Source organism: Lissotriton vulgaris, chromosome 7 (genome assembly GCF_964263255.1).
Source record: "Lissotriton vulgaris chromosome 7, aLisVul1.2, whole genome shotgun sequence".
Classification (NCBI taxonomy): Eukaryota; Metazoa; Chordata; class Amphibia; order Caudata; family Salamandridae; genus Lissotriton; species Lissotriton vulgaris.
This window is the reverse complement of record NC_141695.1, coordinates 33,892,650-33,905,410: the sequence shown is the minus strand read 5'-3', so window position 1 is coordinate 33,905,410 and position 12,761 is coordinate 33,892,650. Positions and strand designations below refer to the sequence as shown.

At 44.4% G+C, this 12,761-nt stretch overlaps 1 gene segment (V, D, J or C); it reads left to right on the top strand.

Annotated features, from left to right (window-relative positions):
• LOC147700602 (Ig mu chain C region membrane-bound form-like) overlaps positions 1 to 10,604 on the top strand; it is a 197,787-nt gene extending 187,183 nt beyond the window's left edge. The window contains 4 exon segments of the C gene segment in view: positions 2,575 to 2,907; positions 5,764 to 5,781; positions 8,009 to 8,115; positions 10,469 to 10,604. Coding sequence covers positions 2,575 to 2,907; positions 5,764 to 5,781; positions 8,009 to 8,115; positions 10,469 to 10,495 — 485 coding nt within the window.
• The last annotated feature ends 2,157 nt before the right edge of the window (positions 10,605 to 12,761 follow it).

Below are 12,761 nucleotides of genomic sequence, written 5' to 3'. Positions count from 1 at the left end.
ACCTTAATCTGTCCACTATCCACTGCCATGTGTGAAAGGGTCTTCAGTCACAGAAGATGACCACGGCCGGGCACCTAATGTCCCTTGAGCAGAGACGGCTTCATCTAGGATTTGATACCAACTTGTCCATCGGTGCTCTACCTACATACAGTGACACTTAGGCGGCTCTAGATGGGAAACTCCCCATCGAAGACAGCGCAGTGCATGTTTGGAGCTCCTTCTGTGACAGGGTGTTCTCAGGGTCCTCTTTCATCTCATGAATTCCAAAGAGGCACAGACTTATAGGGCATGCGTGTCCTGGATTGGTGTTCGGTAGTGGCACCAGCGGTACTTTAAAGACTGTAACACTGAGCACTCTGCAAGCAGTTGTGTTGCGTAACAAGAGTGTCAGGGGCTTATTTATGAAAGGCTTACATCACTTTTGCATCATGTAAAGTGGTACATGCGTGAGGCAGGGCTCTGAATCAGATTTATGAAGCCACCCCGCGCTGCTTCGAGCGGCATCATACATCTTGAGTAAGGCAACACAGCGCAAATCACTGCGTCGCCTTACTCTGCGCTTGGGAGGCATTCCATGCCCGTTACGGTGGGTTTTTCCACACAACACACATGGATTTTGAAGCTGCCGCAGATGTACAAAGTTATGTAAACTTGGGAAGTGCCAAATCCTTATGCCTTCGCAGGTGAGTCTCAACAAGGAGGTATATCTTTTATTTCTCATTGTTTTCCTCTTTCTGTGTGTGCTGCACCCATAGAAAGAGGAAAACGCCTCTTGAGATAGTTTCTGTGCAGGAAGGTGTCCTTTCCTCAACAAAAACAATCCTGCATGCTACGGAGGCGCCATGGTGCAAGGGTTCCTACGTTGGCGATAGGATGCCAAAACTTCGCCCATGCAAAGAGAAAGGATAAGAATGCACCGTATTGCATAAACACGGTGCATTCCTGCCCTTTCACTTGGGTGTAAGGCAGTGCAGCAAGGTGACTTACTGTGCTGCACTATGCAAAAATCCCATAAAAGAGAGAGGCCCTGAGTCTTTACACATTCTTTTGCAAATGTTGGGCTGGAGTTTGTAAATAGTCAGAAGGGCCGTAGTTCATTGCATTGTGATGTAGGGGAAAGATACAACGTTGACTAGAGGGTTATAAAAGGGATATAATATATTTATTCATGAGCTACAGAGATCAGCTGGTGTCCCTCTCCAGGTTAGCAGGCAACTGCCGCACCAAGCACAGAGAAAGAACACATCAGCAATGAAGGATCTAAAAGGAATGCAGATGTTAAAGGGACAGAGCAAAGGATACAAAATACAAGTAGAACAAGATACAACACAATGCTTCTGTACTGCATCCATACACTGAACCGCAGAACATGCTAGAAAACCCAAACACGAGGCATGAACCAAAGTTCAATAAAATGATGCTGATAGGTGGCAAATCCATGAGCTTCTGCAGCGTTTATGTCTGCGGAAGCAGAGGGACCCTCACGGGGAGTTGGTGAAAGTTTATATTTCAAGACAAATGAGGACTTTCTATCTCTTTGTTCTTGTTACCATTTCTCACACAGCAGTGGACTTGCAGCAGTTTGAGTGTGTGCGACTGCTGATTGAACATGAGAAACTCCCAGTTACATACATGATCCTGTCTGAATCTTAATGGAAGTAATTGCTTGAGCGAGCTTTTCAATGTGAAGAGGTGTTTGGTCATTGCGACGTTGCACCAATTGATAATAGCTCGGAAATTAGGTGACACCTAGAAGGCCCCATTTATCAATAAGAAATGATGCCTTCTGGGACAACTGCAGGTGGCAAAGCTTCACTTCCTACAGCCAATGTTTTGGATACAGGTGCAAAGTTCGATTTCTGCCTGCTGAGTTCGCTAAGAATATGTGATGTAACAAAGCGATCAAAATTATCGCGGAATAATACATCAAAGTTTTTACAACGCAAGTCGTTACAAAGACTTGCGCTGGAGGACGCTGGACTTAGGAATGGTAAGATTTACTATTCCAACACCAGTCTACGTACACAAGGGAAGGTGTTGGAATAGTAAATATTACTATTCCATAGGTTATAGCGCCATCCAGTTGCGTTGTAACGGCTGCGTGGCACCGCGTTGTAAAGGATGTTTCCCTTCTCTAAGGTTATGTTTCTGGAAGTTCACAAAGTGGTAACATTTCTGAAGTTCACGTATCTCTACTTTAAGCAGAGTTTATACCACTTTGTTAGAAAACTTTTCTGCACAAACTGGCGTTTTGGGTGCGTCCGGGCATTCCTGCAGGTTTTTACTCCTTCAAAACAACTTCATAACTTTGAGAAGTTTGGGGTACTATCTTCCAATTCTGTTAAGGCTGCCAAAATCACTGCATGAGTAGGTGAAGACACACACCATTTCAATTTTCACAGTTCTCATGTGTGACAGAAGTTTCCTATAATTACCTATTTTCTAAATATCATGAATCACAAAAGTTTGATTATTACACGTAAAACCCAAACCTACACTAAAGAAGAATGTCTGAGCTCAGCTCTGCAGGGAAACAACAATTCATGAGTAAATAGTTTTGTTTATTCTTTTCAGAGGATGGACTCAAAATCACTGCACCAAAGGTGGCTCTCTTCGACCCATCGCCGCAGGAGGTGAAAGAGAGAGGCAGCGCCACGCTGGTTTGTCTGGCCACCAACTTCTACCCTGACCATGTGGTCTTGAGCTGGTCAGTAAACGGGGTGGAGAGGACGGAAGGGGTGAAGACCGATGACCAGCCCACCCGGGGCAGCGACAAGATGTACTCCCTGAGCAGCCGGCTCAGGATCCCGAAGAAGGAGTGGATGAACCCTCAAACTATCTTCAGCTGTTGCGTGTACTTCCAACCCACAAATGACAACTTCACCAGGGAGACCAAAGGCAGAGAGGGTAAGACGCGAGGGGGCAGGAATGAAACTTTAAAGATGAATATATCCAAGAGATTTGAGACAAGCACTAGGATTCGTTGTTTTTGTCAAGTAAAACACATTGCTCACAGTGACCACAATGTTGAACTTTCCTTAAATGAAGAATTGTCAAGATCCTTTGATGACGGCTCTGATGTGTTGGCCTCATGGATTCAGGGTTGGACTGGCATGAAGGGCAATCAGGCTGTGCCCAATGGGCTGGTCTCACCGGTCAGTGTGGGGGCCTGTTTTTTAGCAGCTTGAGGGCCTTGTTCATATAAATAAACAACCCCGAGGAAGTGAGAAGATAGAAAGGGGCAACCCACAGCCTCTCTGAATAGAACCCGCGTTACACAAGAGAGGGTTCTCCTGTCTAGAAATGATCTCTAAAGGTCTAAGAGGTCAGTTATCTGGTCTCAGTATATCTTAAGTAAGGCTCCCTGTTTATACCATAAAACCGTTAGCCCTGATCTTAAAATGGCGGGGGATCTGCACCCAGGTAAACTGGTGCGTCCCTGCTGGTACCTGTGGGTGAGGTTCCTCCTAACATATCTATGAGATGCCAGGGACGCACTAATTTACCTGGGTGCAGATCACCCACCATCTTAAGTGATACTAGATAACTGAACTCTTAGACCTTAAGAGTTCAGTTCTAGACTATCGAACCCTTTCTTGTGCAATGTTTGGCCTGGTTTATTGCCAGGTGGACCAGTCTTTATTATTGATTTCTCTGACATTACCACAACCATTGCCCGGAGCAAACACAAATCCATGCAATCTCTCATCCCTAGCAAAATATCCATACAAGTTTGCAACTGACTTGATTTGCAAATGGCGGCCACCTCTTTAGCTATCTGGTTCACTAAGGTGGGCCACTTTTATTTTGGTGCCAGGGCTTTTTTTGTCCCAGTTAGACCCTGGTATTCTGACTGCATAATTTAATAAGAATTTGTCGTGTGAATTTAAAAAATGGAGTGTGTTTGCCCTGTTGCGTTAGGGCATCACATCAAAGCGCATAGGCAGATGGCTGCATGATTAACGTGGGATTTCAAATCCTGATCTATCTGAGCAGTTGATTAATTATCACAGTTGTTCGTGTAAAATACTGTAGTTAAGATTTACTTGGTGTTGGCAGTGGTGGTGGGGGGTGCGGTTGTTAATGCTGCCAACTATTCGAAATGTAAAGAGACAGGAAATTTAACAGTTCAAAAAGACTTGCTGGAGACTGCATTTAAGGCGTTTCCCACTATTCTTGAAAATGTTAACAATTTTGTGGACATGAACAGCAGACATTTGTTGTTCACTTTTAACTTTAAAATGGCTGAACCAAAGTGCCCCAAATCAACACACAACAATGGTCTTTCTTGTTTGTGCTTGTGGTTAAAGTAGGTGTTTTTGTCACTAAACTGTTTGCCCTATATCGCAATGCTTGAAGCCTTTATTGTACCTTTGAGCAGCAGCGAACAATGAGGCTCCTTTTTTTTCCACTTCAGTCACTATTGTGAGTACACAAGTGAGCACATTAGAAATTAAGGGGCATATTATCAAGTAACGGAGTGAAGATTATCGCCGCTCTTGCGGCAGGAAATTGCCGCTAATGCGGCGATAATGGGCTTGATAATTTGCAGCACAAAGGGCTGTGCTGTCTTACTCTGCATCAAGGAGGCGTTTAATGGCCGTTGCGGTGTGCGTTACCACAAACACTCATAGATTTTGATGCTTTCCTAGATTCACAAGACCTTGTAAACACTAGGATGGGACAAAACCTTACGCCTGCCGAGGTGAGGGGTACCGAGGAGAAATACTTTATTTATCCTCATTTATTGCTTTTTCCTTGTGGACTGCATTCAGCAGCACATGTAGAAAGAGGAAAACATCTCTCAGGATTCTTTTTGTGCAGCAAGGCGCCCCTTCCTGCACACACAATATTCCTGCTGCCAACACAGGCACACACGCACTAAAGGTGACGGTGTTGGTGCTAGGAATCAATAACAGCACCAGCGCAGAGTTAAAGGACAGGCATGCCCCATATTGGATAAATACAGTGCATTCCTGCCCTTTTGCTTTGGCATAGAGCAGCACAGCAAAATGACTTTCTGTGCTACCCTACAATAAATCTCCATAAGTGAGGCTCCAAATATGCAGCTCTGTGTTGTACAAGTGGAAAACACCAGTGCCAAGCCTTCCATACTACGATCGGTCTTCCCGTAGTTATCATTCCATGCACTGGCACAGAAGCAGGCCACCCGCACATCATACACAATCTCGCACCACAGCGCAATGGTTAGTGCGTAAAGTTAGTATTTTTTCACAGAAATGTGGCAACCTTATCAGGTGAGGTGGAGCTGACCAATGGGCTTGGGTGGAAAAACTCATCACAACAAGTTGTGTGTTGTAAACACCACTCAACACTAATTTACCCTTCACGCTGCATTTTCCAGCCGGTGTGGTGGTTTATTTAGTCTCTTGTGCCCTACACATGGTCAGGCTCTATTGGGGTACAGCAAGTCTGTCTTTCTACTAAAACCTGGAAGAAAGCACTAATGTGAGGCGTGGCCCCTCCCCTTCATTCATTGGAGTCCCTTTTTCCAAGTCAGCCATCATATACCCTTTAAAGCCTTTAACCCCTTTGATGCTGATGACGAGCTCAGCTCGTCATCAGCCACGGGGGGCGTGTGCGGATGACGAGCTGAGCTCGTCATCTAACGCGGCTTTTAGAAAAAAGCAGCGTAGCGGAAAAATAACTGCCGCAGCGATGCGGTTAAAGCAACAACGAATGTCTCTGGAAGAAATGGCAAGCTCTGTGTGTGTTCATTTATGTTCTTTTCTCTTTCCTCAGGTTGCGGTGCAACTACTGGTGAGTAAATACATATCTTTTTTTTAATCAGGTGTGAGACCAGAATGCACCAACTCTTTGCAGCTGTTCACAAGTAAAAAATGTGTTGCAAATTAACTTTCACTGAAATGAAATTCAACCCAATCTTCAAAGAGTACACTTACAAGAAGCCGGCATAACAGCCAAGCAAGCCACAGCTCACAACACACCTAATGCAATGCTCATGAACTCCCCCTTAGCAAACACCCAGGCAGTGAACTCTGCTGCTCACAGCTTTTGACCAAGTCTACAACCCAACCCCTCACCTGTGGCTGGCTAAATCAGCTGCCCAGGCCTTCGACCAGGGTCTGCACCCAGCCGTTCCTGCATAATCACCCCCTGCTGAGTACTCGGGCGGCTTTGCACAGCGGGGTTGGTGAAGGGGCTGGGCTAGAAAAATGCAATCTCTTTTGCTGACCAACCCTCTGTACATGGACTCTGCCATGTTTTGTGAGATTGGAAGACAAATGCTTGCCACAAGGCCACAAGGACCACCCAACCCACGCAGGCAGACAACCCCTGGTACATATGCTGCTTGGCCATGTGCAGCAGGGTGGACTAGAGGGTCTGTCCTGTGGTCAGGTCCTGCGGCCAACCACCACAGATGACCAAACCTCACTGGACACCATCATTCACTATCTGCATCAGGGCTTTACTGCAAGGCTTGGCCTGTGACACACCCTGCACCCAACACTCCCAGGCATGACTATAGGAGAAAGGCTATTTCCTGTGTTTATTTTTTAGGTTTAAGAACCATGAAACGAGGTTCAAATCCCCACCCTGCACCTTAGTTTGCAGCACGACGTTTGAGGATCGCAAAGGCTGCAATAAAATATATTTTGTTGACATTTTGCCTTGCGGGTGATCATCTTGGGGCTCACACACAAATGAGCCACAGGGGTCAGGGGATGCTCTCTTTCTCCCCTTCTGGCTCCTTCACTTTCTTTTCAGGCCACAAGAATGGAGTCTGGTGCCCTGTGTTGGCAATCACAAAAACATTTCTGAGTTTTGCATGTGTGGGTGTACAGAGTTCCTAAAATATTGTACCTGAAAAGCAGACCCACTCGTTGGGTGGATCGAGGACGGTGTTAACCTCATTTTCATGAGTCAATGTGTCCCAGAGACAAGGTACACAACAGCATTAAAAATACAGGCAAATAAAGAACTGACTAAAAAAAGTGAGTTCTAGAGCAGAATTTGGAAAACTATAAAGGTTTATTACACAAATCAAAAGGAGTGATGGACTGGAATTATTAAATACAGATGCAGAAAATTTCGAACAAGTGCATAAATCATTGCCAAGAAGACCCTTGGTAATAGAACAATACACAATGATAGGCATAATCAATAATAGGCTGAGTCCCACATGTGCAGCAAAATCAGTTAAAAATCAGACAGCATCCCTAGTGGAATCCAAAGATCGTCTGGTTCACCCTCAAATTCGGGCATTTATAAAGAAAATGTCAGCATGCAGAAGTATTGAAACTGCAGTCACTGTGGTTCAGTAAAAGAAATACATTTTCAAGAAATCAGAGTAGAGATTCTAAAATCACCATACAGCCTTACTCCTAAAGTACTTACCTCCAAAGCACTTACCTACTACATTTATTTCAGGCGTAAAATGTAGCATTTAACATATACATGTGGGATCGAGTGCAAATTAATATTCTGCTCGCTTGTTAATAATGCACAAAAGCTCCTTCACCATCCAATCATATTACTTGGGTTTTTGAGACTTGTTTTGGTCAGCTTCTGACAATGAGACAAAAAGATCCCTCATCTAATAAAATGTGTATTTTTTTATTTGGGTGTGTAAATGGTCTGTCCAGTTTCAGAAAAAACTGGCGTTACACTTTCTGCGCCGGGTTAATGAGAGTCTATTTCAGGTCACTAATTCAACTCCATGTGTTCTGAATGTAGTTAAAATCCTTTATTTATAGCTAATGCACATGATGTCACACAGGTTTAATAATAATTCACAATCGAATACTCGATGCTTACAAATGTCATATATCTTAATTTTTCTGCTAATGGACACATTTGTGAACGTTACAAATAGTCAGAAATGTGCTCTAAATGTCGATTTCAATTTTTTATTATGAGTTGTTTCTGTGAAGAGAACCTTCCAAACAACACAGAACTAGAAATGATGACGTGGAAAATGAATGTCAAAAGATCGCACCTATGTTTTTTTTTCTCCTAATTTCAGATTCATTTCGAAAGAGTGCCAACACTGGGAAACTCACATATCTGCTGCTTATCACCAAAAGTGCCCTGTATGGGCTGTTTGTGACTGTGCTGGTATTGAAGTTAATGGTGAGAAACCTTTCCTAATGTCTTTTGATGTGCAGTCACGCAGGGGCGTGTCACTTGAGAGCCAGAAGTGGCAAAACTTCCTCAAAGTTCACCCGTAGAAGGAGGAAGTACTGAAGTCTAAGAAACACACACATACATTTCAACTAGCTATTGGGAATGCAAGTTTCATGAATTTCAATTTCACAAATGTGTACATGTTTAATAGGTACTTGTTAATGGGGTCTCAAGGCCATATAAGGGTCGCTATCGCTAATTTGAAAACGTAAAGAGGAGGTCAGACTGCCTCCTATACACCTTGGGCCTTATTTATGAAGGCCTTGCGTCAGTTTTGCGCCGCCGGTGCGTCACTTTTTGTGACGCACCAGCGGTGTAAAAAATGCGCCTCGTTGCGACATATTTAAAAAGTGACGCATCTAGGTAGATACGTCACTTTTTAAACCCCTGCGCCACATTATACCTGCGTCAGGTATAATGTATGCAGAGGGGGCGTGCCCCCGCAAAAAGCATCGTAATAGTGACGCAGTGAACTCTATGAGATTTCACTGCGTCACTTTTAGGACGCTGTTGCGGCAAAATCTTGCGCCTGCCTCACAGCAGGTGTAAGACTGACGCAAGCCCTTTCACATGGGGCTTTCCCCATGTGAAAGGACGCATTGCTGGAGTTGCGTCACTTTTGTGACACACTCCAGCAATGCGTCACTTTTGCGCTTACAGATACGCCAGAAATACTGACGTATCTGTAACTCCTTGCGACATGATGCGTCATACATTAAATATGACGCATCAGGAATGTCGTAAGGAGTGCGCAGTGAAAAGTGACGCATCGCTGTTTTCACCCAGCGATGCGTCACTTTTCATAAATGAGGCCCTGGGGGTCTTGCCATCAGTCAAGCTTCGCATCAGACCTTTAGATCTGCACCACACACGTGTTCCTGTGATCGGGGGCAGATTAACTACTTTGTGCAATTCACAAACCTAGGCAGTGGGGCGTTTACAGTCATTGGGCCCGATTCAGAGAACTAATTTAAGACAAAATCCTAAACTTACTACTTTTGGTATTCACAGAAATTAGGATTTTGTCTTCAGTTTGTCTTAAGACAGACTTAAGTTAGGATTTGTCTTAAGTCTGTCTTAAGTCACTCTTAAGACAAACTGAAGACAAAATCCTAACTTCTGTGAATACCCAAAGTAGTAAGTTTAGGGTTTTGTCTTAAGTTAGTTCTGTGAATCGGGCCCTACGTTCTGGCCAAGTCATGTAGCATTATAATCTTGTAGCAGTTGTGGATGTTACTGTTTCTAAACTAAAGATTGTGCACAGAGCGCAATTCTTCATTGAGAAAGCTGGATTTTTATTTCTCACCAGGGAAAATATTTTTCTAGACCCCCCCCCCCCCTCCTCCACCCACACAATTGTGAGCTGTTGCGTTCCCCTCCCACCCCTGGAAGTCGATTTACTCCACTACTTTGCTGTATAAAATCTCAGTCAATGTCAAGGAGACAAATGGTCAGAGAGGAGTTTGTTAATGGCCATCAGCTCACAGGTTAGGTGGGCATTCACAAACTCTCATGGCAAATCATGGTTGATCCTGCCGCACCTCACCCCGAGCACGGGGTACACTATCGCATGATTGTAGGATGTTGTGTTGTACAGTTATGCAGGAGCAAACACTGCGTATTCTTTGGTGGACACCTCACGGGAATGAATTATCAGCGGCAAATATGTCTTTGTCAATTGGAACCACAGTGTCAGCATAAAATGGAATGGGGGGGAGAAATGTAATATCGAAGGTTCTCTTTTCGGGCCTTTTTGGGGGTGGGGGTGTGACATGGCACAAAAGAACACAAAAACCATCCTGGTATTTTTTGTTTCTTATTGTAGGGCTGGAAGCTCAAGGCAGCCTTGAAAACATTTGCCAGGTCCTTGTTGCACTGAGCGGGTGCACCTAGAGAGCCGGCCCTCTCCAGGAATATCTGGGTTGGTGCATAAAACAAATCTGAATCAATTTGGGTCATAACAGTTAATTTGACAGCACAATTCAGGAATTTTATTTGGAGATAAAATGCCATGTGCCCAATTATAAAACAGCCATACAGCTGCATCCACAGGGTTCCAACATCTCATAGGAGCATTACCCCAACTCTAGCTCACCCCCCACCCTGCCCCACCCTCCCAGGTGAAATTTGAAAACAACACCCTTCCTTTCCCACTGCCCAAGACATGCTCCTGTTTACAATGCAACACTCAAGCTGTAGAATTTAGAAAAGGTTGTGCCTGCAATGTTTTATGATGCAGATAACTTCTAATGTGTTCCTTTCCAAGCCCTAATGTTATGTTTTCTTTTTACATTTTTAGCCCACCCATAACAAGCACCTTTCCTGAATGGCAGTTGAATAAACGAATAATCTCGACAAGGACCAGCTTACCATGGCACCATCAGACAAAATATTGCCTTCTGAACTCTACGCTTATTCATAATGTTGGAAACAAGATGTGTGTTCCACTGGCCCTGCCCTCAGCATGGATGTGTGCATTTACATTCTGCATTCTCTACCCAGTCTGAGTATTAGTGTAGATCAGTCTCAAACAAGTTATTTGTACTCTGTGGCATATACTTAGACTCACCATTAACTTTAAAAGACCAGCACAAAAGGTTAATTAACCAGGGGCGAAGTCTTACATCATTCCCACTAAGTCCTTCCTTCACAGATGGGTGTATATATGAGAGGCTTGCATCATGTTTGCATCATGCAAAGTTGTACATGTGTGACACAAGCCTTTAACCCCTTCGCTGCGGCGGGAATTCCGCCGCAGCTCTAAGGGGGCGGGGGCCGAGCGGCACTCGCATGCTCGTGACGGAGCCGCTCCGTCACGAGCCGTGGTTGAGCTGTGCTCATGATGGAGCAGTTCTGTCATGGCCCCGCCACCTCAATGGAACGTCCAGCGCAGGCGCGGAATTCGCACCGCGCTGGCGCGCCGAGCGGGCCATGACAGAACCGCTCCGTCATAAGCACAGCTCAACCGAGGCTCATGACGGAGCGACTCCGTCATGAGCATAGAAGGGGTTAAATCAGATTTATGAAGTCCTGCAAAGCTACTTACATGGTTTGTAAAGGTTTAAAAAATCTAGAGTAAGGCAACACAGTGCAAAGCGCTGCGTTGCATTATTCTGTGGAAGTGAAGCATTCCATGGGTGTTGCGGTGGATGTTCCCAATCGATTACCATGATTTTTTTATGCATTCCCAGATTTACAAGGGCGTGATAAGGTGTAACGACGAGAAATATCTTTATTTCACCTCGTTTTTCGCACTTTCTAAGTGCACACATAGAAAGAGCATAAATCCTCCCAGGGTTGTTTTTGTGCAGGAAGACGCTCCCTCCTGCACAAAAACAATCCTTCATGCAATGGAGGCCCCCTTGTACTACGGTGCAAGGGTGTCTGCATTGGCACTTGGCTGCCAAAATGGCACCAGTGCAAGAGGAAAGGGCAGGAATGTGTCATATTGGATAAATACGGTGCATTGCTGTCCATTCCCAGTAAAGCAGGGAAGCAAGGTTACGTGCTGCACTGCACCACTATTTCATAAATACGCCCCAGAGATTCCTGCTTTTCCTACAATTCTGCCTGGCATAGTATTCCCTACAAACTGAAAGTATTTATTTATGAGAGGTAGTTGGTGCTGAAGGGGATTTGCTGTTTTCTTGTGAGTTATCATTAAAACTATTATCCTCGGATGTATGACGTTACAACGCATACTTTTACAACGCCTACCTTTACAACGCAATTTTTACACCGCAAAATACATTACAACGCATACCATTACAACGCATGCCATTACAACGAATTCTTTGAAACTACCTTTACAACGCATTCCACTACAACGCATACTACATTTACAACGCATACCATTACAACGCATAACATTACATTGCATGTAAGATAAGTGTTGGATAGTGTATGGGTTAAAATTACTATTCTAACTCCAGGGGGTGCAACAGTAGGGTAAGTGTTGGATAGTGTAGAGGTAAAAATTACTATTCTAACTCCAGGGGGTGCAACAGTAGGGTAAGTGTTGGATAGTGTAGGGGTACTGTATGTTGTAATGCTATGCGTTGTAATGATATGAGTTGTAATGACTGCGTTGTAATGGCATGCCTTGTAGTGGTGTGCATTGTAGTGTCATGCGTTGTAATGGTTGCGTTGTAAATGCATGCGTTGTAATGGATGTTGCATTGTAAAAGTTTCATTGTAATGGTAGTGCGGTGTAAAAGTTGCGTTGTAAAGGTTGTTTCCCATTATCCTACTGCCTTTGAATCTAGGCACATGTTGCCAATCTTTAAAAAAGATGCGACAACCCAGGAGTAATAGTACATATAGTGCAAACTGTCCATTTTTTGCCATGACACACCATTAACTGGATTTGCAGGGTGCAGACAAATACAATATACCATATCACAGTCATGAGCTACCCACAGTGTAGGTGCACATGTCTGACAGAATGATAAACAGCACATTAGTGAAAGACAGACCAGCTCTTTGAAGCCACTGGTCAGCTTTTCACGACAGGCAGAGACTTGCCTGCAGTTTTAACCTCTTCGATGCTCATGACGAGCTCAGCTTGTCATGAGGCACTGTGGAGCTGTGCT